The 24,935-nt window shown below is 41.7% G+C and overlaps 2 protein-coding genes across 2 annotated transcripts; one reads left to right on the top strand and one right to left on the bottom strand.

The window, feature by feature from the left end:
• The first annotated feature begins 43 nt into the window (after positions 1-43).
• LOC118422079 (protein SMG7-like) lies at positions 44-20,881 on the top strand. Its single transcript, XM_035829600.1, has 21 exons — positions 44-159; positions 1,162-1,193; positions 1,791-1,908; positions 2,296-2,356; positions 2,616-2,766; positions 3,277-3,438; positions 3,923-4,073; positions 4,496-4,584; positions 4,819-4,868; positions 5,269-5,437; positions 6,080-6,233; positions 6,767-6,834; positions 7,030-7,090; positions 7,352-7,468; positions 7,659-7,923; positions 8,307-9,179; positions 16,041-16,090; positions 16,309-16,466; positions 16,821-17,051; positions 17,686-17,822; positions 18,308-20,881. Exons 1-21 carry the CDS (start codon positions 137-139, stop codon positions 18,401-18,403), a joined length of 3,216 nt encoding a protein of 1,071 aa, XP_035685493.1. The 5' UTR covers positions 44-136; the 3' UTR covers positions 18,404-20,881.
• Positions 20,882-21,079: 198 nt separating this feature from the next.
• Positions 21,080-24,925, bottom strand: LOC118422096 (ninjurin-2-like). Its single transcript, XM_035829636.1, has 5 exons — positions 24,768-24,925; positions 23,445-23,600; positions 23,068-23,181; positions 22,662-22,781; positions 21,080-22,171 (listed from the first exon to the last, which is right to left on the bottom strand). Exons 1-5 carry the CDS (start codon positions 24,819-24,821, stop codon positions 22,001-22,003), a joined length of 615 nt encoding a protein of 204 aa, XP_035685529.1. The 5' UTR covers positions 24,822-24,925; the 3' UTR covers positions 21,080-22,000.
• Between the last annotated feature and the right edge of the window lie 10 nt (positions 24,926-24,935).

The following is a 24,935-nucleotide window of genomic DNA, read 5'->3' as shown; positions in this document are numbered from 1 at the left end:
ATACTTTTGTGTATATTTGAACCCAAAACAAAAATTGATAGTTAACTCAGAAAGAAAAGATCATCCCTATAAATTTACCCTAGTGGTATTTTCCAAGTCAAAATGGCGGCGACCTCGCGAGGTGAAAGAGGGTGAGATGAATGTTGCAGAAATTCTCAGGTGTGGAAAAACAAATTCACTCAAACTTGCATCAGAGACGATGCTGGTGTTTCATGGCTTCAAAATGATATACATTTTATGAATATCGAAGTCTCAGTGTATGAAATTTTACAGTATAAGACGCCACTGTTATAGTTAACGTTTAAATTATGTTTAGCTAATTAACGTTGCGCGCTTCTAATAACGTTATTGTCAATTTGCCATATTCTAAAAAAAGTAAACTTCTTCAATTCCTGAAAAGAGACTAAACCATGACATTAGCATAGCTGGCTTCATCAGCTTGCGAAGTCTTTAGTTCCTGAATAAGCCATTGACTTGTCGTGCATTTGAAGTTTTGTTTTGTGCTTAATGTGAATTTGTCGTTGTGTAAACAGTCAAAACCTTATAACTTTTCAAATGTACTGCATGTTCATGACAGGAATGTCTAAAGAATCGGACTTTTTTTTCTCCTGAGCTTTTCATATCCCCATTAAGTTGGGCATCAGGTCAGGGCAGGCTTTTAGCCAGGCATGCGTCAACGCGTCCCCTGGACGCCCTTTTCTTAGAATAACAAGAAATTTGATGCCCCTGGACGCCCTATTCTGGGGAGAAAATCCTCTGACAAGCATGAAATTCTGATTGACCAGGGATGCAACCAGGTCATCTGTGGTCACAGTCTTCTACTGTGATATCTGTAACAGTACATTGTGTATTTTTGCCTCTTGGGATACCTTAGAATGCACTTTTTAAACTTAAAATCATCAAAAACTCTGCACCATGGAAGGTCGATGCCCCCAGACCCCTCCTACAATAGTCACTTACCGCGACTCACCAGTAAGTTTGGACTCCCTATTATAAAATCCTAGCTAAAAGCCTGGGTCAGGGTATAATTTATAAGAGTGTATACCAATGGTTAATTGGCCTGGTTATCAAACTGGATCTCTGTGAACATGTTCAACTACGTGTTTGTAGATTAAGTATTCACGATAACACATGACCATGTGTCTGTCATTGCCCTTACAGAAAAGCTGAGGTGCTGAAAGCTGATGTGGCAGGTAAGACCATAAATGAATCATGTCTGTGGCCAATGCTACCTTCAGAATGATCATGCCAGGGCTCTCTCCAGTGTCCATCTTTGGATGGAATTTTACTGCTAGAGACAGACAAAAGTGTCAAATGTCCCATACCCCTATAGACAAAACATCAAGTTGTCAACAGAGCCTTAAAACTAAACATTTGAAATTTGCCACTTAAAATGGAGGAAGTTAAGCTATATGTAGGATGAAGATGGTTGTGAAAGGATGGTCAAACACAACCAAACTACTGATAACTTAAATAAGTGTGGCAGAAACAGCAACAAGATGATGGTGGCCACCTAAACACAAAGAAGAAGAACCATAATTGGATATGGTATGCACCTGCTCACTCAGGAGGATTGCCCAGTTGTAAGCATCACCTGAGCTAGACAGCGCATGGACAGAGCACGTTTCTTTCTCCTTGCTCCGCTCAAGTCGTATTTTAGGAAGTTAGCTGTGCAGCCGTAGTAGCATGCCACCTACCCACCCCTACATTTTTTACATCTTTGGCTAAGCAACATGTAAATGATACAGTAGTAAGTTTGGCTGGTACTTTGTATTTTGTACCCACCTCAGATGGCCGGATGGGTCCAGCGGAAGCCTGGACATCCAGGCAGACCCTACAGGACCTGTACCAGCAGGCCCTGGTCACTGACCTGGAGTACGCTCTGGACAAGAAGGTGGAACAAGACTTGTGAGTAATACTAATAGTATTATACCAGTATATTGTTCCTAGTGCTAATTCTGCAGTTCCTGTTGAAGCACTGGACAGTCACAGTAGTGGTTCATGCTATGGTTTTCACTTCATTTCAGCTGAGGCCCCTCTTCTCTTGATCCTTGATTGTTGTACTTCATCAGGTAGTCAGAGTATCCTGGAGTTTAGCCTTGTTAGCTTTAGTCTGCTCCGGAAGCCTGTTACCCCGTGAACAAGGCTGGACTCCAGGCTACAGCTAAGTCAAAGACCTTTCCCTTTTTCGAGTAGTTTGAGTCTATGGTCTTTAACATGCTGGATGGACATGAGAAAATGATGTGGTATTATAATAAGCATTGTCAAGAATAAATGGGTCCGTCTCATTTTCAGATGGAACCATGCTTTCAAGAACCAGATAACTGCCATGCAGATGCAGACCAAGGATAAAACTGTACGTATAACCCCAACTATTCCGTTAAAAAATTTGGTGGAACAGAACTTTATCCCAGCAAAAGGATATCAGTTGCTAACAAATTACTATGTTACATACTTCAGTACTAAGTGATAAGATTTTTAATCCAGTCTTTAACTAGACACAAGTTTATGTGAATTTACATTTCTGTTGCCAAATCTTCATATACATACAGTAGTGATGCTTTTCTGTGAAAGCTAACAATAGGTACAAAGTGTGTATTAATTTACTGTTCCAGAACCCGAACAGAAGAGACATCCAGGCCAGTCTAGCAGTGTTCCTGGAGGGTGCCAGTGGGTTCTACCTCCAGCTGCTACAGGAGCTCTGCTCCGCATTTGACCTTGACTTACCCTTCAGGCCAAAGTCCTCCAACTATGGCATCATGGGAGGTATGCGTTGCCAATCTATGTTTGTAGTTGTAAATGTTTATATGTAATAAGGAAAACACTCCTATTATGTTGTATGATGTCTATGAGTGCACACACAGATACCTGTATATATTTGTCATATAGACCGTGTATGATACATGTAATATATGTTCTTTGACATGTTACCAAAGTCCTCAAAGCTCATATTCATATACTAGTAATGATTTCATTGTAAATGCCCTAAATTGTATAGAGCTGCCCCTCAAATTTGGAAAAGATGCTGAGAATTGCCTTGACCTATATACTGGTAGTAGTGACTATCTGCATTTAAGTCAGATCCTTTGCATGGTAAATAGTATATCACATTATAAAGCAGACCATACAACATATAAGTCTGTTGCTTGGTGTCTAGGTGTAATTGTACTTGTGATGTTTCATCAGACTTATATGTCCAAGCCCTTGACATGCTATCACATGAACCCTCTTTGCATTTTCTGTTCCTTTGAACATTGCAAATTTCTTCATGTCCAGAGCCGCGTCCGTGGCACAAGATCCTGCCTCCCCAGCCCAGCTCCTGCCTGTACATCTGTCAGCACTGCCTGGTGCACCTGGGGGACATCGCACGCTACCGGAACCAGCTGTCTCAGGCCGAGTCCTTCTACAGACATGCTGCTCAACTGGTACCTTATAATGGTCAGTCTCACAAAACTGTCATCTGACAAGCAGGCATGCAACTTGCTATTACTATAGTATAGAGACATCCAGGCCAGACACTTGTTTTTTGTAATGTATTAAGTAGCCTTCGTAACCCCCCATCTCCTATTTGGTGAGTACGTTTTTAAGTCTAGCTCGTCTCTTGCATCGTCTCTGACTTGAGGAGAAGAGATAATGTTCCAGTACTATTGATGTACATGTAACCTTCATCCTTCAATTGGCCTTTCCGTCTTGTTTCGTGGTGACAATTGAGCATTGAAAAATGTATTATATATGTAAATTATATACATGTTTAATTTTCAGGACTAATTGTTAAAGGGTAAAAGAATAAAACTGGACCTGGGTAGTCCCTTTTCTATGTCAACTGCATTTATTTATGATTTCTCAAGAGCAGAAAACATGAGAAACACTTGCAACTTGTATGATGTAGTGCTCTAAATGAAGTTTGACCTGTGACCTCCAGGTCAGCCCTATAACCAGATGGCTATCCTGGCTGCATCACGAGCGGAACAGCTGCCGATGGTTTTCTACTACTGCCGCAGCATCGCAGTCAAGCATCCTTTTCCTGCTGCAGCCACAAACCTCAACAAAACCTTCTCCAAACTGGCTGATGGGTCAGTGCACTCGTTATACAATACCTATCTTTGTACATATACATGTACAGTGTACATGATATATTCTCAGAGATGATGACAATAGTCCTTGAATGAGCCATTGTGACTTTTCTACATCTTCCAACAATCTACTTTATATTAGTGACACTTTAAACTGTAAGTTGTAAATTATTGTTAAGGAGAGAGAATTTTATATACTTGGATCTGTCCTGCTAGATAAGTTTTTGACAATCTTGTTGTATGGCATACAATTTTGTTTGCAAAGTAAATATTCCTTTTATGAGTCTTTATGAGTGAATTTAATACATTATAATTACTACAGTATTTCCTATGCTATTTTCTGCTATTGCCACATATATTTTTGGCTTCCTCTAATTCCTCCTATTTTCGATGTTTATATTTCCTTGTTTGTTTACTTGTAGAGAGAATGAGTTGAAGACCCACAAGCTGTCCTCCCATGAGGTTGTTCTGTACTTCCTAAGGTTTCATGCACACATCTACCTGAGCAAAGGTTGGACAATGCTTTTGTTGAAACATGCAATTTTTTCCTTAACAATTCACCATGTATATACAAGTAGCCCCTTATGCAACCTTAGTGTTCGTGTTAGTGATAGTGTTTCAGCCCGGCATAAGCATGTACATTATGTGGTAACATTTAAGTTTCTTTAAAGAATGAAATGTTTTGACTTTGAAAAAATAATGTTTGACATGTCACAGATCATCAAAAGTATTTTTTTCTTCTCAGATTTGCCCTTTGCTGCTAAAATCAAAGACTTGCTGATCAGTCAGTTCAGGGTAAGTATGTAGATCTAAGTTTGAGCCGAAATCTTCATGTAAAATATTCCTTGAAGGTTATTTTAGGTGTTGTTTTAAATATTGACCTTTTCTTAAACTTTCTATGACCACAATATGTTTGGATCTTTATGTATTGCTAAGTTATTGTAGAATGCTTACTAAAGGTCATGATTGCCATGTTGGTGTCCTCATTTACATTTTATTGTATCATCATGTCTCAAGCATACATGTACACAGCATTTTTAGGACTCTGGTATTCTCTCTTTTTTGCTGAAGGCATTTCATGGTGGCCACTTTTATAGGGTCAGCCTATCTTGAATATGTCAGTGAAATACAAATAGGGACACCAGTATTGTGGCAGACACAGCAATAGCATCAATTGAAAATGCTTCTTCCACAGACCCATTTGTATCAAGAGGCGTTCACGTTACGAGAGCTGGTGTACATGGTGGCCATCAACCTGTTCTCACTGCACCACGTACGGGACTGCACCACAGACAAGGACATCGACACGGCCGCGTACAGTGATGAGGAGGTGGCGGGTTGGAACCTGGCGCTGGGCATGTCAAGTACGCAGGGCTATCATTGGGTCTATGGGGATAGAAGAAACATAAGCTGTTCAGAACAAATAATGAAGAAAACCTGAAGATTAGTTAGGTTGAGGTTATTGTCATATCTGCAGAAAGTATGAAAATGGTATTCTTTTCAAACACAATAATAGACCTATTGTCAGTAAAGGTACATGTATGAAGCTGCAGAACTCTTGTCATATCTTGCATAATGATTGTAAATGTGGCAGCCACATTTACTACATTATACAATACAACACAAGACCACTTTGTGGAGCACTATAATCAGGTCTTTATGGAAAGGTGGTCACCACAAACAGGATTCTTAATGATAATGTCAATTGGAAACTTTATTCCAGGGATTACTAAAAAAGTTGTCACATTGGCCAGGTGGTCCTTATGTAGAGGTGGTCACTTGTACAGGTTTGACTGTATATACAGGTGAAGATGAAGGCACACTTTTTGTTAATGTGTTATTGGATGTTAAGTAGAGGAAAATGTTCAATTTTCCTTTTGAAATGTCAATCAATCTTTATTTAAAATCAACCTTGCAGAAATGCAGTGTTGTGCATTCTTAATATCGTTGATTTTACAAAAAATGTAAAACTCCTCTAATCTCTTCCCCCTCCTATCTTCCCCCAGTGTCCTTACTGAGCCTGATGTTGCACTACATCCCCACCAAGTCTGAACAGTCTGCCCAGGACTCTCCCTGCCTGGCTGCCGTCAAAGTCACCCTGGACTGGCTCACTCACAGACCCAACCTGTTCGAGGAAGAAACAATCATGGATAAACCCTTGTACGTTTCTGATATTCAGGGTGGAATCATTTTACATTTGGGGTTTTATGACTTTTTTTCATTCATAATACCCTTTATTGATGGAAATAGGTAAAGATATTTCTCTAAGAGGTCATTGTAACAGATCTCCAGCTAAAGCCAGAAAGATGCAAAAGTATTGTATGTACTTGACTATTGCAACTGCTACAAGCTGCCATGTCTGTCCTTGGTGCTAGTTTTGTGGAAAACAGAATTTCATTTTTACTGTAAGATGTCCTTGACTTTACTTTTGCTGTACACTAGAAGAAGATATGATTAGTATTAGATGACTGGAAAAGAAACTACGACAACATTCCTTAAACAGAATAGGCCTGTCTCTGTCCATGGTGCTAGAGTAGCATTCCATTGATTACATGAGTTAAATTTCACAGTGTGGGCAAAGTGCTGAGCAAAAGTTGAACGTATATCTTTGATCAAATTTTGTAATATCTCATTTGAATATCTAAATACTGAGACAAGTAAGATAAATTCTGTTCTTTTCTTCACCCCAACAGCATATGGCCAAAGCTGGCTAGAGTTCTGAACTGTATACAGTTGAAAGAAAGGATCAACAATCCAGCAAGTAAGTACATAGATTAGCTTAGTACAGCAGACACATGTACATGTATATATTATGTACTATTCATTATTTGTCTTTTGACAGAAAGGGGTTAAAGCTATGATAAAGCTCATGCAATGGCTGTCAGATTTTAAACATTGAAGTATGTGCCTTATAGGGTATTGCTAACGGAGTTGCTATCTTCCTTTTTTTATTTAGATCGGCCCTTGCCAGAGGACTTTGAACTGCAAGGATTCCTGCCATTGGTTAAAGCACACAGGTGAAAACGTGTTTCAACTATATTTTGATAGAAAGGAATAGTTTGTATCTATTTTCTTGTGTTATACTGTAACAATTGTTCATGTTACTAGTTTGTTTTACTCTATTACAAATATCTGATCTGTTGTTCAAGGCAAGATCTGCTTAAATTCAAACTTCTTTTGCAGAATATCTGATGGTAGACAATGGGTTCATGTAACCACTGGCATACATTTGTACATGTACTTGCACATCCAAAGTATTGTATGTTGTTATTCCCCAGGCCTTTGGACTTCAGCAAAGGCCAGAGTTCCATCCTGGAGGCAGGTGAGGTGCAGGTGCAGTACAGGTGCCAGCGGCTGTGTGACATCGGCACCTGGATCACGGACAACAGACCAAGGTGAGTCAGACATTGCAACTCATGTTGGTCAATATACGTCTGCAACTTAAAAAAAATTGACTGTATCTTATAGCAATATTTGAATTTCTGGTGCTTTGGCCTTAAATCCTATTTTCATTTCTGTTGCTAATTTGACCATTCTAGATTTCTAGTTTTGTCAGCTCCACATTGGAATTTTTCCTATTTCTAGTTTGATGAAGAAACAAGACAAGCAAGGTGCACAAAAATTCAAGTTCACAAGCCCCTTAAAAGAGGAGGTCAGAGAAGACAAGGCTAGAGGCAAGTCAGAAGAAGATGGAGAAGAAGAAGAGCTGACTCCATCCTGGCCAGGAGAGGGGGAGGGGGGCGTGGAGGAGATACTGTCTGAGGAAGGGCTGAAGTCTGTGGGGATCCAGGCTATCATCACCAGGGACAATAGGTCACCTGAGGTCAGCCAGGGAGAGGGACAACAACAGGTAGGGAAGCAGTGCTTGACAGTGCTACTTAATACGTTATCTTTTCATTCCTTCGTTAAGGTAAGCTGATCCATTCATTTTGTTTAAGCTGATATTTCCAAAATCTAATCTATGGTGCAGTGTGACTATTCGTGACATAAGTGCTACAAATCTCCTCATTCTGATGATAATAGACTGAAGATGGAAAAGTTAGAGAAGTTAGAAAATGAGAGAGTGGCTGCAGGTCCATCAAATATTTGCATATTTATGTTTCAGTTTTCCAATTGTTAAGTCAAAGGCTGGGTTGGCTACAGAATCAGTCTCTTGTGTAGCCATGAATGATGCCCGTGTTGCTTGCCTTTTAAAGTACATGTACATGAAGATGTTTTCATTCACCCCTATAGATCCCCCTACACCAGCCACAGATGACCCCCCAGTCTGTACCTCTGCATCATCCATTCCAAGTACAACACCAGGAACACCTGCAGCAGCTACAACTCTTACAGCAACAGCAGAGACTACAGCAGCAGCTACAGCAGCAACAGCAGAGTCTGCCCAGCCCTCCTGTCGCAACTGTACCACCACGGTCAGCACAGGACAGCAGTCAGTACCCCATGCTACCTACAGGGAGCATTTCACTAGAGATGTTGGCATTGCCACCCTTTGTAGGGCTTCAACAGCAGCTGATCAAATCAGCAGGCACTTTTCCTGGTGTGCCAGGACAGCTTCCTGAACTTCCGCACCAGTTCAGCCTGCCAATCAACACTTCAGGAATGGAACAGTCTGATTTGAAAGGACCTAATGCAGACAGCTTGCCAATGCCCGGCTTTCCAGGCACCAGAAAGATAAACCAAGGACAGGTCCCTAAGGGAAGCGACCATCAGTACGTCTCTCCCTTCTCCGGCCCAGCAGGCACTACCGCTGGCCTCCAAGGCCTGCTGTCAGAAGGGCTGGAAACGTACTCCCCAGCTGTGTCTACATCCTGGCCTGAACCGGGCAGAACAAGGGGCATTCCAGCAGAGGGGCTGTCCAGAGCAGTGGGTTCCCCAGTGCCTGCTTCAGGTGGACAGGCACACCACAGCCCCCTGTACAAAGAGGATGGTACATACCCGGCAGATCGAGCTGAGGAAGGCTTCCCTGGGGTAGGGATGCCAGCGTTCAATACCGCACCAGGGGCCAACCTGAAGTTACAGCAGCAGGGCCGAGAGCTGAGACGGTCGCCAGTAGACACCTTCCCATCCTCCAGGATTGCAATGGCATTCCCAGCACTGTCAAAGGTACTTATTGTAGAACTATTCATAAAGTTTATGATGTATACTAACATAACATACACTATTGATTTTTGACTGTTGAGTAGTCTGACCCATTCATAAAATTAGTTCACTATAAGACAGTTACCTATTCTTTCTGCGCAGTGATTGACTCATCCATATGAAGCTATGGGGTGGTGCCTGGAGTCGCGTGAAGATGTGATACATATAACATTCCCCAGACTGAGTGGGTGGGTGGGCGGGCGAAAAAGAAAACTGCGCTCCATCGTGCCTACCTCTTTTCCCTTGTCCCACTCCTTCTATCCCATGTTCACGTCTTCGACGGATTCCAGGCTGTGCGGATGAGTCCGTCAAACTGCATGTGAATAGTCTATCCTGCCTTTATATGGGATTGGGTCTTCGCCTAATATAGGCATCGCCAATCACAGCGCAGGAAAGATAGTTACCTATTCTTTCTGCGCAGTGATTGACTCATCCATATGAAGCTATGGGGTGGTGCCTTCCGTCGCGCCTCTTCTTTTTAGTATCATTACCTGAGTTGCCTGGCATCCAAGCTTCTTGGTGCGTGTGTGGGTTCTAGGAGACCAACCGCTGACTCCACGTTAATAGGGACAGCGTGCGGTGTATACTCAAGGACGACAGTGGACGCATATTCAACATACTCAACATAGTCTATTGACAACTTCTTATGGAACCGTTCCATGATGGTAAACAACCAGCACCACACAGTGCGTGACGTAACCACTAGCGGACTCTACCACTTATATGGGTGGTGGTCCAGACCTACCATAACAATCACTATACAATATTGGCGCTACTATTCTTCCTTCTTACATATGCATACCTCCTACTATTCCTAATCTCATCCTAACTTTCCTTCACTCCATCGTTCTTAAATATCCATACCTCCTACTATCCCCAATCTCATCCTAACCTTCCTTGACTCTATCGTTCTCTCCCACTCTCATCCTTACTTCTCCCACTCTCATCCGCCAAGTTCTTCACACCATCATTCTCTATTCCTTTCTACCCCAATCTCCATTCATTATTCTTTTAATCGTGTCCTGCTTATCGGAAGTGAATCAACTACAATAAAACTAATGTGCAGTCTAATACTTTTTATTTCTTGCATCGCCGGCGGTCCTCTTCTAAAAACTACTAGAAATGTCCTCTGTCAGATGTTGCAAACTCCAAACATACTTCCAACCCCATAAAAAGAATAGACACGGTATGTAACCATGGTCTATTATCGCAGCAGATGTAACTTTCGTATAACGGATCTCTCCAAATTTGACGTACACAAATGGCCCAGACATATTGCAAGAATAAATACCCAATATAATCCCATTTCTCCCTATCAGAACTCGGGTATAAACAAAAAAAATGTCGACATTCGGTTTCAAATATTTGTTTCAACTGCCGTTTAGCAAACCAAGCTACGTCACATACATTGGGATAATTGTATCTATTAGTAAACAAAAAAATCTGTATTGAAGTGTTAGAGTCCTCCTCACTACTGTTCTAGCTTTTCACTGATAACAACCTCTCTGGAAAATCCACTAACCCTTGAATTGATACATACTTGACGAAACCAGTTTTGGTCAATGCCGTTTTGCAATGGGTAGCCAACCCTATATTACTAGGTCTAGCTTGGAAAGCATATGTGATAAATTGAAGACATTTTATTTTATGTGCAGCAAAACCTTCATGTCTTCTATAAATAAGCCTTAACCCTGTGTGTGCCAATAAAGGCTGACAGTTAGAAAGTAAGCAGTGACCTTTTAATACTGGCTATATTAACCTGAAACTTTTATAGCGTCATCTTTGGACTCATTACAGCTAAACATGTCAGATCTACCTACGAAGCAAAATTAGACTTTGGCCTAAATGTTTTGATAAAACGACAAAATAACTGCTGCCTTTTAACTTTCGTGCCTCGTCAAGTTATCAACAAATTACTACCCAAGATACACGAACCTGTATTTATCCATGGCACTTTATATTAAACGTGCTCCTTTTCAAATTACTTATAAACCATAAGCGCTGGAACGTACTACCAAGTAAAGAAAATGGAGACAGGCGAAAACAGCAAACCGATTTAATAACTAGTTGTTTCTCAACATTACAACGAAAAACATGTCACTTCCTGGACAACTTCTGACGTTGATGTGTTCTAATTAAAAACAAGCAAATACAGTGGTCATCCCTACAGTGAACTTTAAGACAGTATAGATGTTCTTTTTTTTTTACGAAGAAAGCGTTTAACAGACGCCCTCTAGCATCTTCTGTTACTTTAAGGCAAAATGGAACTTCAGGTCACAAATTCGAACGTACGAGAGAGTAAAAAATTCTGGGGCTGTTGTCTCTCTGTTTCTGAATTTTAAGTCTAGTTTTAAACTTCTTGATCCCTTTGCTTGGCCACCATCCCTGCCTGCACGCCGCCCTCCCATATGGTTTGCTGCGTGTACTTCTCAGCTGGCTGGTGGGTCTAAGTTGCTGAACTTGAGGTGGTATTTTCAGACGTCCTCGCATCACACCCACGCGCGTTGTACTGAATGCTTCCTGTAACATATTTATCATATTGCATGTCCTTCGGGATGAAGCTATCCTTTCTCTTGAAAACCTGTACCACCTAACGAATACGTCGTTGGTTACGAATGTTCTACGACAATGTTGCTCTGTGTCTTGTACTTCAAAGAAAACGTACGTGTACCAAGAATCATAGCGATACAATAGCGTGTTGAAAAACGAACGAATGATACTCGTAATTAGTTCAAACTCCTTGCAGTTATACGTATATAAGTGCCAACTTTTAATCTTGTGCTGTCCGTCCTAAAACTATCCACGACGTACTATTCTCTACATTGCACACCGTAATCTTCACAATTGTCGGCCTCGACTTCAGTGCTTCTGTAGATATTTTCTCAATCGCGTTAAAAACTGCTTGCCGTTCTCGTTATCTACACGGGGTCCATCAACAATCTGCAATGCCACAAATCTCACCAAAGTATCGGACAGTCTCGGTATGTACCATCACGAAGTTAACCAAAACCTGTCGTAGTCAGCCAGCCAAACTGTACTATTCTCATTTCCTACATGTGGCTGCCCTGTCGCACGACCAACTATATCAGCCTAGAGTTGTCCCTCGACTTGTCAAGTAACAAACCGAACGAAAACCAAGTCCTGTTATCAGCCTGAAGCTGTCCAATAACTAATAGTACGGCTCCATATCACACAAAAATTGTCCTTCAGTCTTAAACTCCACCTGTGGTTGTCCCAAAACTTGTCGCATAACAAACAAAATAAAAAAAAAACTGTCCGCCAGCCATGTTACCTACCTAGGCTTGTCTAAACAACCTGTCGTGCGACCAACCACTAACACCTGGGTAACAAATTTGTAACAACGTATCGTGCGATAACAGAAAACTGTCTAACAGTCTCTTTACTTCTCTAGTCCAAAAACTTTCCAACAGTCTTGCTGCTTACCTGGGGTTACTCAACAATCTGTCGTACAACAACACACAAAACTATCTAACAGCCTTTTTAATTCTCTGAGGTTGTCTAACAACCTGTCACACGACAACAACAAACAAAAATGTCCAACAGTTTTGCTGCTTACCTGGGGTTGCTAAACAATCTATCGTACGGCAACCCACAAAACTGTCTAACAGCCTTTTTACTTCTCTGGGGTTGTCTAACAACCTGTCGCACGACAACAACAAACAAAAAATGTCCAACCGCCTTGTTGGCTTCCTGGAGTTGCTAAACAATCTGTCGTACTACAGCACAGCGTCACAAAACTGTCGAGCAGCCTTTTTACTTCTCTGGGGTTGTCTAACCAACCTGTCGCACGACAACAACAAACAAAACTGTCCAACAGTCTTGTTACCTACCCGGGGTTGTCCAACAACCTGTCATACGACAACAGCAAACAAAAAACTGTCGTACACTGTTGTTACTCTACCTGGCGTTGTCTCACTGCCTGTCGCACGACAACAAACCAAACTGTCCAACAGTCCTGTTACCTGCCTAGTGCTGTCCCACAGCCTATCGTACATCAACGAACCAAACTGTCCAACAGTCCTGTTACTTGCCTGGTGCTGTCCCACAGCTTGTCGTACATCAACGAACCAAACTGCCCAACAGTCCTGTTACTTGCCTGGTGTTGTCCCACAACCTGTCGTACATCAACAAACAAACTGTCCGACAGTCCTGTTACTTGCCTGGTGCCGTCCCACAGCCTGTCGTACATCAACAAACAAAACTGTCCAACAGTCTTGTTACCTGCCTGGTGCTGTCCCACAGCCTGTCGTACGTCAACAAACAAAAACTGTCCAACAGTCTTGTTACCTGCCTGGTGCTGTCCCACAGCCTGTCGCACATTAACAAACAAAACTGTCCAACAGTCCTGTTACTTGCCTGGTGCTGTCCCACAGCCTATCGTATACATCAACAAACCAAACTGTCCAACAGTCCTGTTACTTGCCTGGTGCCGTCCCGCAGCCTGTCGTACATCAACAAATCAAACTGTCCAACAGTCTTGTTACTTGCCTGGTGTTGTCCCACAACCTGTCGTACATCAACAAACAAAACTGTCCAACAGTCCTGTTACCTGCCTGGTGCTATCCCACAACCCGTCGTCCATCCACAAACAAAACTATCCAATAGTCTTGTTACTTACCTGGGGTTGTCCAACAACCTGTCGCATGACAACTACAAACAAAACTGTCCAACAGTCTTGTTACTTACCTGGGGTTGTCCAACAACCTGTCGCATGACAACAACAGCAAAACTTTCCAGCAGTCTTGTTATCTCTCTGGGGTTGTTTACAGCATGTCGTACGACAACAGCAAACAAAAACTGTCCAACAGTTCAATTGTCCAACAAACTATTGCATGACACCAACCAGACAAAAAACTGCAAACACTTTTTTTTTTCTACCTAGGGTTGTCCAAGAACCTGTCAAGCGAGAAACCCAACAAAAAGCAAATCGGCTCATAAAAAAAAAAAATCAAATCACCTGAAATCTCGCTACAAACTCGAGGCTGTCTGCCGACCTGACGAGCAACAAGATAACAACCTCTAGCTGAGATATAGGACACACCTTAGGAAAACTGCCGCAGTGGTTGACAGCTGTCCGAGCGTCTTGAGGCCTGGTCCCTCAGCTTTCGGGTTGCTGAATGCTGGCTGGTCCACAAAATGCAATGCCCAGAATCGCCGAACCTAACTTCAAAATTAAACAAAGCAAATATACAGAAAAAAACAAAAGGAAAATACGTAAAATAAGGCAATACGTTCGACTCCTTCCACAACAACAACAACAAACGTGATAGGCAGACAAAAAACTATACCAAATACTGTCTAAAGCCTTTCAAAGAACGTAACTCACCCATAGAGCTACCAGTGATAAGTTGAAGCCTCCAACTCTTTCTTGATAAAAAAAGGTCGGGCTCTGCTCCGAGCGTGCGGAAACTGGAACAACGTTGTACCGCTTCACAAAGGCTCCTATGGCGAAAAGACGGGGTAAACGGCAGCCCTAACGGTGGCTCAGCTGTATCAACATACCTAACTCAAATGAGACAACACAAAATTAATTATACCAAGCCTATTTTACCAAATAGAATCACTCACACCTGCGCACGCGAAACATGTGCGATGCGCAAACATATGCAAATTATGAGTCGCTAAACGAAATGAACGACAGAATAGTTGCTGACCAACAAAACACACCAAAATCATACAAAAGGGGAAAACAGGAAAATAAAATCATGAAGGAACAAGAAAGAAAACAGCCGAGGGATCCACTAGAAAAACAGCCAACGTAGGAAGACAAATCAAAATGGAAAATTCCACAAGACGCCAAAAATGGCGGCGAGCTCAAAACCTTGCGTACCTGCTTGGCTTGTAAATCCTATGCCCGTAGGAAACTACTCTATCTTCTCTGTTGTCGGCAAGTTTCCCTACCCGTTCTCAGAAGGTCGTAGATATCGCAGACTTGTCCTGGTGAGTCTCACTATCAAAAACAGTGTTACTGGTGCTCTGCTATGGAACGTCCGGCTCAATCACAAGGCTGCTGCGTCAGTCATGCTGGGGTCGGCCGTGCCGGCGGTGTCACTTGCCTTCTCCGTCGACGTTCTGCCAGACAGTACTGCATATACCTGTGATGTCTAACAAACGCCCAAAATAAGCGTCTATTCTCGCAGTGAGGCATGCTTTCTTCCATCACCCATACACAATGCCCGGCACGCCAGTGTCTGCGAGAAGAACGGACCTCAGCATGACAAAGAGCGATACACGTGCAAAAACGCAGACAACTCACATTCGTCCCTACGCAGCAACAACTTCTCGCAGTTTCACAAAGCAAAATAAAATACGAAATCTTTATGACACTAAAAGGGCAATCTTCGAATTCTATACTCCCTGTAAACGCAAACGAGGTAAATACTCGGTCTCTCTTCTACACCCCGAAAACCTGCTGGCGGTCTTTCTGTGGATCTTCTGTGTTTCCGTAGCCATGGCGTCGACGAACCGGCTGTGGGGAGGAGTCCGTCAAACTGCATGTGAATAGTCTATCCTGCCTTTATATGGGATTGGGTCTTCGCCTAATATAGGCATCGCCAATCACAGCGCAGGAAAGATAGTAATGAATTCATTCTGACAGAGAATTTTCCCTAGGAACATTCATACTAGTACATGTATATTCTTGCATACATGATATATGGTATACACACACCATAATAATGTTAACAAACATCATATTTGTTAGGTATTATATTTAACACTGTAGCATTTGCAAAGTGTAGCCTCTGCAGTTTTTTATCATGGTAAATTTTTCATGACCCTTCATGTCTTCCTTGTTTTAAACAGGGGAAGTCAACAGTTACCTCCAGTGGATCATCCTTTGATGGCTATTCCCGGTAAGAAGACAAAGATCCATTCAACACTATCATCTTATACCTCTTGAAAGACACCCTAGGTCTTCAAAGCCTAATACAAGGAAGGACTAATCATTAAATGTAGTAAGGAGTAAGGAAGGAAATACTTTTTATTTAAGGTGTAGGCCTCACATGTCTAAGACCATAGATCTGGGCAAGTTTTGTAAACTTGGTTAATATCAAATATTTTCCTTTTTCAGTCCCGAGGCTTCCCCTGGCCCAGAGCAGGCTGTGTTCACAGACTACAGTCCTGGTCTCCTCCCACCCCAGTCTACAGGCAGTGGGTCTTACTCCCTCTTCCAGTCCTCCTGGTCAACTCCCATCACCAGCAGTACTGGACAGTCCCTCACGGACAGAGGTCAGATTCCAAACAACCTTCAATTTCTCAACATCCCATAATGGTAATGACAATGTATTTAGTAACTGATTTCTAATAACAGAAGAAAAAGGTACTGGTAACTGTTTTCACCTCTTAGAAATTGTACTTGTGAAATAGTTTTTCGGGTCTGATTTTTGTTCATCTTACTAGTCACTAGTTTGTAATGAAAAGGTTAATACTACAGTAGCAAGAGCTACACTTGTTCAACATTAAGACTTGTATTATCCATTGGAAAATATCATAGTGATATATATGAGCAATGGTTGAACCTTTGATGAAAATGAAAATGAGCACCCTGAAATGCTGATATCAAAATGATTCCATCTTCTCCAGGCCTGTACTCCTCAAGCCTGTTGTCGGACTCCTTCTCCTCGGCGAGTGAGACGAGTTTCTCCCAGGCCTTCAGGGACACTTTACACCTGGAGGGGAACCTGGGCAGCCAGTACCTGGCACAGGAGGCGGAGGGGTTTCCTGACAGGTACCAACCAGATTCCGGTCATCCACAGGACAGGGGCAGCTTCAGCAACCAGGGCAGAGGGCAGTACCAAGGGTCAGCATTCCCAGGTAAGGATGACTTTGTTTTGTTTATCATTGTGGAAGCTCATCTGTACATGTGATGATAGTAATCATAATGTAATGTTAAACCTTCTTCCAACACTAAGGTGTACACGGATCAGATTTTCAATGACCACTGCCGCCTTCTTCAGGATGAATAACGTTACTGTTTATTGTTTGAATGGAAATATGTAAACAGTCACTACAAAGTCCAATATCAAAATCAACAAACATGCACCAGAAAACTACAGTAATAATTTCTTTTCCTTGGGCCATCCCCCATTCACTTTGATTCGATGTACAGAAATTAGCCTTAATGTCAAAATCATCATTAAGAAATCAGCCACAGCAAGAATAAAAATGAAACAGCATTTCTGTTGATGAAGATCTAATAATACACTTTGAAATGCAAATCAACAGAATGGGTAACTAGTCAAATGTTACAACCAAAAATATGATTACAATTGAGTTATTACAATACTGAAGAACTCCTTTCTTGCTTTCCTTACACTTACCACGTGTGAGTCATTCCAATCCTACTGGACCTCCAATGAAGAATTTTGTGAATAGATCAAGCCCGTGTTTGAATAGGTGTTTCGGTGTCTGATTCTAATTTTTTTGTATCTGGGGCTTGATGTTTCAGGAACAGAGAGTAGTCACTTGAGTCAGCTGGGGACCAACATAGGGCTGGGGTTCAGCAGTTCTGGCAGCTCCTGGCCCCCTCCCTCCACATCCACCACAGACACTGGCAACACCGGCTACTTCTCCAGTGATCTACAGGTTCAGACCTACAATTACTATTTCTGCAGTATTCTACTTAGGCTTTCTTGTTTGTAGGAATAAATTGACATTTGCAAAATTTATGTAGCATTGAGAAGTTTAAGTATCAAGATTGTCTTTTCTCTGTAGGAGGTAAAGCTACATGTACGACCATAAATCCCCATCACTCGATAAAATTGATAAGGCAACGAGCCTACAAGATCTTAACAACATTTTTGGCAGTTACATGAGTGGGGTTCAGACCGTTCTTCATTATGGCACAATTTTTAGGGAATGGCTGATGTTCACAGGTTTCCAAGGCCTGTTAAATTTGATGGTGATTTTCAGATGAAAAATACACACAGGTCTCTGATTATTTTCAAATTCAGTGAATTTCTTGAAATCAAGAAATGTGGTGAAAGCTCGTTGACTGTTTCACATAGGCTTGACATCTGCCATTAGAGTAACTCCCCCTGTAATTCTTATTTCTCTTCACTTGGCATCAGTCTATCTGGTCCAGCACCCCTGCCAGCTCGGGTCAGTCAGCCCTGGAGCAGCTCCTGCAGCAGCAGAAACAACAGCGAGACAACACCCCACCCTGAGCCCACGTCTCACCCACAACTTCAACTACGTCCCAACCACACTCAGATGGACCACCGGTCACGATGTGTGTCCAACTTGGATGAAAAAAGCAAGCGTTTGCCAGCGTGTGTGTGTTGGTAGCAGGCCAGGAGCATCGCCCTGTAGAAGGACCAGTCGGGGTCCTGGGGAAAAGCTTTCACATAGGGCATATGACCTAGTAGATGCTCCATCTCTTCATGATTCAGCCATGTCTAGAGTAAAAAAAAGCACCTGGTGCCAGTTCTAGCATAGCAGCACTGAAGGGGTATGAGTGCCGGTGCGGTGGCTGCTTGAATGGGCTAAGAAAATGCTGCCCAATGGCCTGAGGGTAAAGTTAAAGTCTACACAGGGCTGAGATTATAAAAGTATGTTCTCATAGTGTCTATCAAAGCAGAGAAGTGATATGTCATGCAATGACCCTGCAAACATGAGGCTTTGCTAAGGAAAGTGCTGGCGTAAGGTACATGTATTGCTGAGCGAGAAAGAAACATCGCAAACTGTTTGGTAAGGCGCCTAAGGGTGGTAAGTTTTAGCTTGTGATATTTGATCATCAACACTCTCAGTTCTGGTGTTATGAACTGATTCCTACTCCTTTGCTTGTGTGCTCTACAAAATGTGGGTGTTGCTGCCCTGTGTTTGGAAGAGGTACTTCAAGCTTTTGCAAATCAAACAATGCAGAGGAGGCACTTCATTTAATGAGGAAGAGGAGCTTTTCTTGGCTGTTTGACGTCTTTGCACAGAGTTGACATAACTTTATATATGTACGAATGTTGTGGTGTCTACTTCAGTGGCATACTGTGACACAGTCCTCCACCTGGACTTAGAAAGTTTGCTGATATACTGTTACAGTAGTACAAGGATCTTGACCTCATGTAGCATCAGTATAGCATAGGCAAATTTCCAAGTCATTAGTACTATAGTTGTACAGCTACAATTTATGTATAATTTATGTTTGTGAAACTTAGATGAATATAGTGATACTGCATGATATAGCACACTATGGTTGTTTGCTTTGGTAGAAGCAGTCTTGTGTGTACAGGCACAGGCATTACAGTGCACCACATTGACAGTATGCAAGCATGTTTACCTCCTCAAAATCCTGATCACGTGACATGGTGTGTAGCCATTGTCACTGTGGGATTCCATTCAAATCTAGTATAAAAATGACATTTTCAATGAACAGAGGGATGTATAAGTGTTAACCCATACCAGTCAGTTAAAGGAGGTAAGAATTAGTTATTGTTTTAGTTGTAGAGGAGAGGTACATGTAAGACTCAGGTGGTATCCCAGTTGTCACCATGCTGGACTCTTGTATTAAGACACAGCAGCAGGCCCTCCTAATACTAGTAATAGTATGCAGCAGTTAGGTGGCTGATACGACCCTCTATATTAGGGGTGGGTACCAGTACAAAAATTTCAGGCACAGATTTAGTTCAGGTCCAGAGGATCAGGTTCCGGGCCGAACCTGAACCTGATGGTCTGGGAATACTCAAAACTTTTCACTAAATTTGTTTGATGGAGTATCAGACACACGCCGGTGTTTTAAAATCCTTACTTCATGAAAATAAGACTGCTTCTGTACGTTTCGCTGTAGAAACTTTCTAGAAATGACTGTAAATTCTACTTTGCTGTTTGACTGGTAAGCACAAAAATGTGTGGCCACCCACCAATATGTTATATTCATGTACTAATTGGTCCAAACTGTTTTTAAAGTCCATTTTTTTCAGACCAGTCTAAGAAAAAAAAAACACCCCTACCATTTATCCACCCCAAGGATGGAATAGAACTAAAGGTTTTGCCTGGCATGTCCCCTGCCATGGTACAAGCCATCAAGGGCACCACCCATGAAACTCATCAAATTCCAACCTGTTTAATTGTATCTTAGTCTACACAATTGACAGGCCAGAAAATAAGGCCAACCAAGGTTGATTTTGTGGATGACATCTTCCCAGATCTCTATCTGTACATACAAGCAATCGTGAAGTTGCAATCCATACTCATTAGCAGATGTGAACCCTTTGAAAACATACTCCACAAACAGCAGTTTAGATACTGTGTACCCAGAAACAAGAAAGCTCATATACAATGTACATGGAGGTAGTACAAAACAGCTTTTGCAACAGGAGTTTTTTTTCACTTTGCACCAGAGTAAGAGTCTATGACTATGGATGATTGTATCCATTGAACCTATTATGTGTGACCTAGAAATACTTCCAGTGTTCTTCTGTAATGAGCATAAGTTATGTGAAACAGGAAAAGTGCTCATTTAACTCTTTAGAAAAGTGTTGTCATACTTCGCTTGACATGGATGTGTGGCTCCGACTTTGTCCTTGAAGTGTAACCCATTAATGCAGGATCACCAAGAGTGGTCCTCTCTCAGCTCTCCCTGTAGGATGTGGGTTGTAGTAGGTGACAAGCCATGCAATGGAAATAAAGGTTATGTCTTTGGGAAAGTCTAATCAGCATACTGTTTTATATTTTATTAAAATTAGCTTATCTTCACCGGGTTACATGTATGAGATAGTCTACCATTAGCCTGACAGGGGCCGGTGTGACATTATTTATGTAAGGTCATAAATTTTGTAAATTACTACGCTGACAGACAGTTCAGTAGCATTCAGGTAATTAGCAGTGAAGAAAACATATCACATTCGGTAAAGAACAGAACATGTATTCACATTGTGCAAAACACAAGTACAATACTAGGAATATAGTGCTCACGGAATATTGATATTCCATAACTGCAGCTGTATGCACTTCTACTCAGCAGCAATAGTGGTGAATATATATATCATGGTGATACATCATATTCTGTCATTTACAGATCTAGAATAGAAGTATATCAACATTCAATTCGACATTCACGGATATGGACAGTCGGTTCCATGGGTTTCATTACAATAATTCTAATTTCAACTTCATCTCAAGTCCTAGTGACGAACTTAGATGAAACATGTACAAAAGCGTGCCAAAAGTGACAATAGTGTAATAGATTATAAAAAAATAATCTTATATCATGCTTTTTCAATCCTAGAATATATACAGTCGCGACTTCCTGCAGTTTTATCAACCAGAAAAACCCTTAACTCACTGCTTTTTCTAAAGCGTTAAGATTGTCATTACACTCATGAACACTCCATATTTAGAATTGCACGAACAGTTCTAGAGTTCAACCACTCTTTGCATACACATCATACAGCTTCCCTCAAATGATATACTGCGTGCACAACTCTGCATTTATTTGGTTTGTTGTGTTGCTATCTCATTACTTAAGCTTACTACATGTCAACCAATCTTTATCTATTGTTATCGCTGAAAATGACCATACATGTATGTGATTAGGGAATTAGGGTATGTCTACTTTCGTCTGCTTTTCAACCGTTAACAGGTCTATTGCCTTGCAAGTAATGAAGCTGATCTTCAACCACAATGAGACAACTTATTTTCTTCATTGATTGTTGAAAATGTATCATAAGCTTTGTAAAGATCTGACTGCATCGTCGGCAACACCAGTAGGCTTACTGGTTTGAAGAGAAGTTCCTGCAGCTAGCTGGTTGAATATGCTGGATCCGTGGACTTTACGAAGCGGCAGCGGCAGGAGGTCCGGCCGGAGATATGCCGAACGCCGTGATAAACACATTGACCACCATGGTGACGATGACCAGGGCGGTGATCCAGTTGTTCAGCAGGTGCATCTTCTTGCTGTTGCGGAGATTTTCCTCGTCGTCCGTCTCTTCGGCTTCGGTAAACTTTTGGAGTGACAATCAACAAGTAATGGCTTAGGTCATGAACAATATTTCCCCACATCTTAAAAGTGAAGTGCCCTTTCAAAGTTCAATAATGGTATTAGTCTTTTACATCGATGAATACGAATAAAAACTGAGTCTTTGAGACATGCAAACAAAAAGTTAATGACATTAAAACGATTTACCCGTACACAAAAAAAAATGCTCTTACCAATAAGCCTCAAGTTGAAATGGCCGAGGCCGGTTTTGACTCGTTGTTGACGTCAAACGTTGTGTCAGGATACTTGACTTGGACGTCGGGTCATTTCAACTTGAGAACGGACTGACTAAAGGCTTTTCGGACAGAACGTTTTAAATGTTCTATATGTTAGTTACCGCCACCGCGAGAGGAAAGGTCATGCCAAAGGATTCAAGATGTGGTGCCAGGGCATTTACAACAGAACGAGAAGACCTTTCTGCCAATGTGAAGCTAGTATACAGATCAGAGACTGACCTGTGTTTTGAGCAGTAGCAGCATGGCCACTGCCAGCTGCAGCAGTACGGAGATGGTCAGGAAGAACAGGAGGAAGTAGTACATGATGGACACAGGACCAACTTGGAGCACGTACTTCATCTGCGACCAAACAACAGTTCATATCATTGTAGTGGCTGATCTCAAAGGTCTACCGGTGACATAAGACAGTATCAAAAGCCGGTCCCGATGGCTAATGGACACTGCTTGGCCGGCTTTTGATACTGTCTTAGACTTATGCCACAGGTGAATCTGCTTGCAAATTTGAGATTATGTACATGTAGTAGCCTGTAGTGAACTGTTTATTTGTCACCGACTCCACCAATAACAGTGTTTTCGACAGCAATTTTTGTAAAAGCATCTCCAAAGCTTTGCTTGTGTTTATTACCTGAGATGCGTTCGCTGACAGTAGTGCCATATCCAGGAAACCTTGGGCCATGGTTTTCCTCGCTGTGAACTTGTTCATGTCCCGAAGCTGCTGGTGTACTGGCATCATTGCTAGCTGTGACGGAAAATGTTGATAAATATTAATGTTACTGTCATAATGGCAGTGCATGATGACAGGACATGATCTTTACTCACTAAAGTTGCACACGGATAAGTATACCGCTTAAATTAATTGAAGTCGATGTTTGTGGCTCATCGACATTGTTTCTGCTAACCGATTTTACGATGTATGTAATGACAAATCAATGTGAATACCTATACCCATGAAAACAAAGCTATTGTTTATAATTTGTTGGAACAACGTAAGTACAGACTCACCTCGCCAGGTGTTTTGGGTATTTCTTTTTCCTCTTCCTCCTTATTGTCCTCATCCTCTTCCTTCCGAACTGGTTCCACCCTTCTCACCGGCCTGGCCAGGGATTCCGCTCTGGCCAACTTCCTTCTGCGTACCGTCGACTCATCGGACATCTCCGGCTAATAAGCAATTGGTTGCAATGATCATGGCAATCGATCAATTCATTACTGGGCTGTCAAACCATCAAGTTCTTAATCAAAATTAAGTCATCTATTCATCTATGTGTTTTGTACATTTGCTAGAAGAACTTATCAGAAGGTATACGGTTTGAGTATGAAATACAGAACACTCTAAAGAACGAACTGCTAGTGATCTTAGCGATTCTAATAGATAAATGGCTTTATAATGTTTATGAAACTACAATGACAATGTAGGGGAGAGCGTTTCCATGCAGTGACATTGGCATCGAAGGACTTTGGCATTTATTTGTCAATTTATCAATATATATATCCTTTCCCTCACCACAAACCTCTAGTTCACACAATCGTATACGTTACTTTACGTTAGAAACAGGTCACTCCCCCTTCCTAAAAATAGGTATCAACTGGCAACCGTGTGACACACAGCAAATTCACTTTTATATCTGGTGTACCTACGACGCGAACCTTCAAGTGATTAATTAATTAATTTCGCTAAATATGTTCCTCCAAACTTCCCAAATTGGATGATGACGACCATTTAATCAATTTTACAGCATATAACATTCAAATATCACGCAGACGACGGCGTCATTTTGTCCCTGCATGGATATTAAGTTACGAACATTGGTGCTACATTGCGCACTAAACTGACAGCCCAACATAACTGTGTCTCAGAGACCTATTTATTGCCGCAGCCATCTGAGATGGTCCTCATTTAGATGAGGGTGTTGATAGGGGTTTTCGAATTGCCACGTCATAATGCTTTTTCCATGCCCAATTATCAATAGCCATGAAATGTTTTGATCTTGAAATATGAAAACAATTAGACTTTTTGTTTTGTAATTGTTTGAATCTTGAGATACTTCTGACGAATACCGGTACATGTTCACGTAGGCACGATCCTTTTGGAAAATTGTACAAATCCTTACGGTAATTTAAGTCTTCAATTCATTGCACTTGGTGGCATTTGTAAAAAGTGGCATCATTAAGATCATCACAATTGCATAAGGATATTTCCTAAAGAATGATAATGAAATATCTGACTTTTTCGAGACGAAACCATATACCCCATCACACCCTCTTGACTTAAAATTGTTTTCTATACGCTTTGATGCATGCTTACACAGAAAACATTAGCTAGCTTACGTCGACGAAGTTCTCGTGGACCCAGCCCTTGAGTGTTCCCCAATGTTCCGCCATGTTTGTCTGGTGTCTTTCAGTCCATCAAAGCCAAACTGTCCTGATGAGCGGCAAGATGGCTGACACCCTTTGGATTCTGGGTAACTTGACGGAGTCGGAGGTCGAGTCATTGAC

This window comes from Branchiostoma floridae, chromosome 8 (assembly GCF_000003815.2).
Source record: "Branchiostoma floridae strain S238N-H82 chromosome 8, Bfl_VNyyK, whole genome shotgun sequence".
Classification (NCBI taxonomy): Eukaryota; Metazoa; Chordata; class Leptocardii; order Amphioxiformes; family Branchiostomatidae; genus Branchiostoma; species Branchiostoma floridae.
Note: the sequence above shows the minus strand (reverse complement) of the source record. Positions and strands in the feature narration are given on the sequence as shown.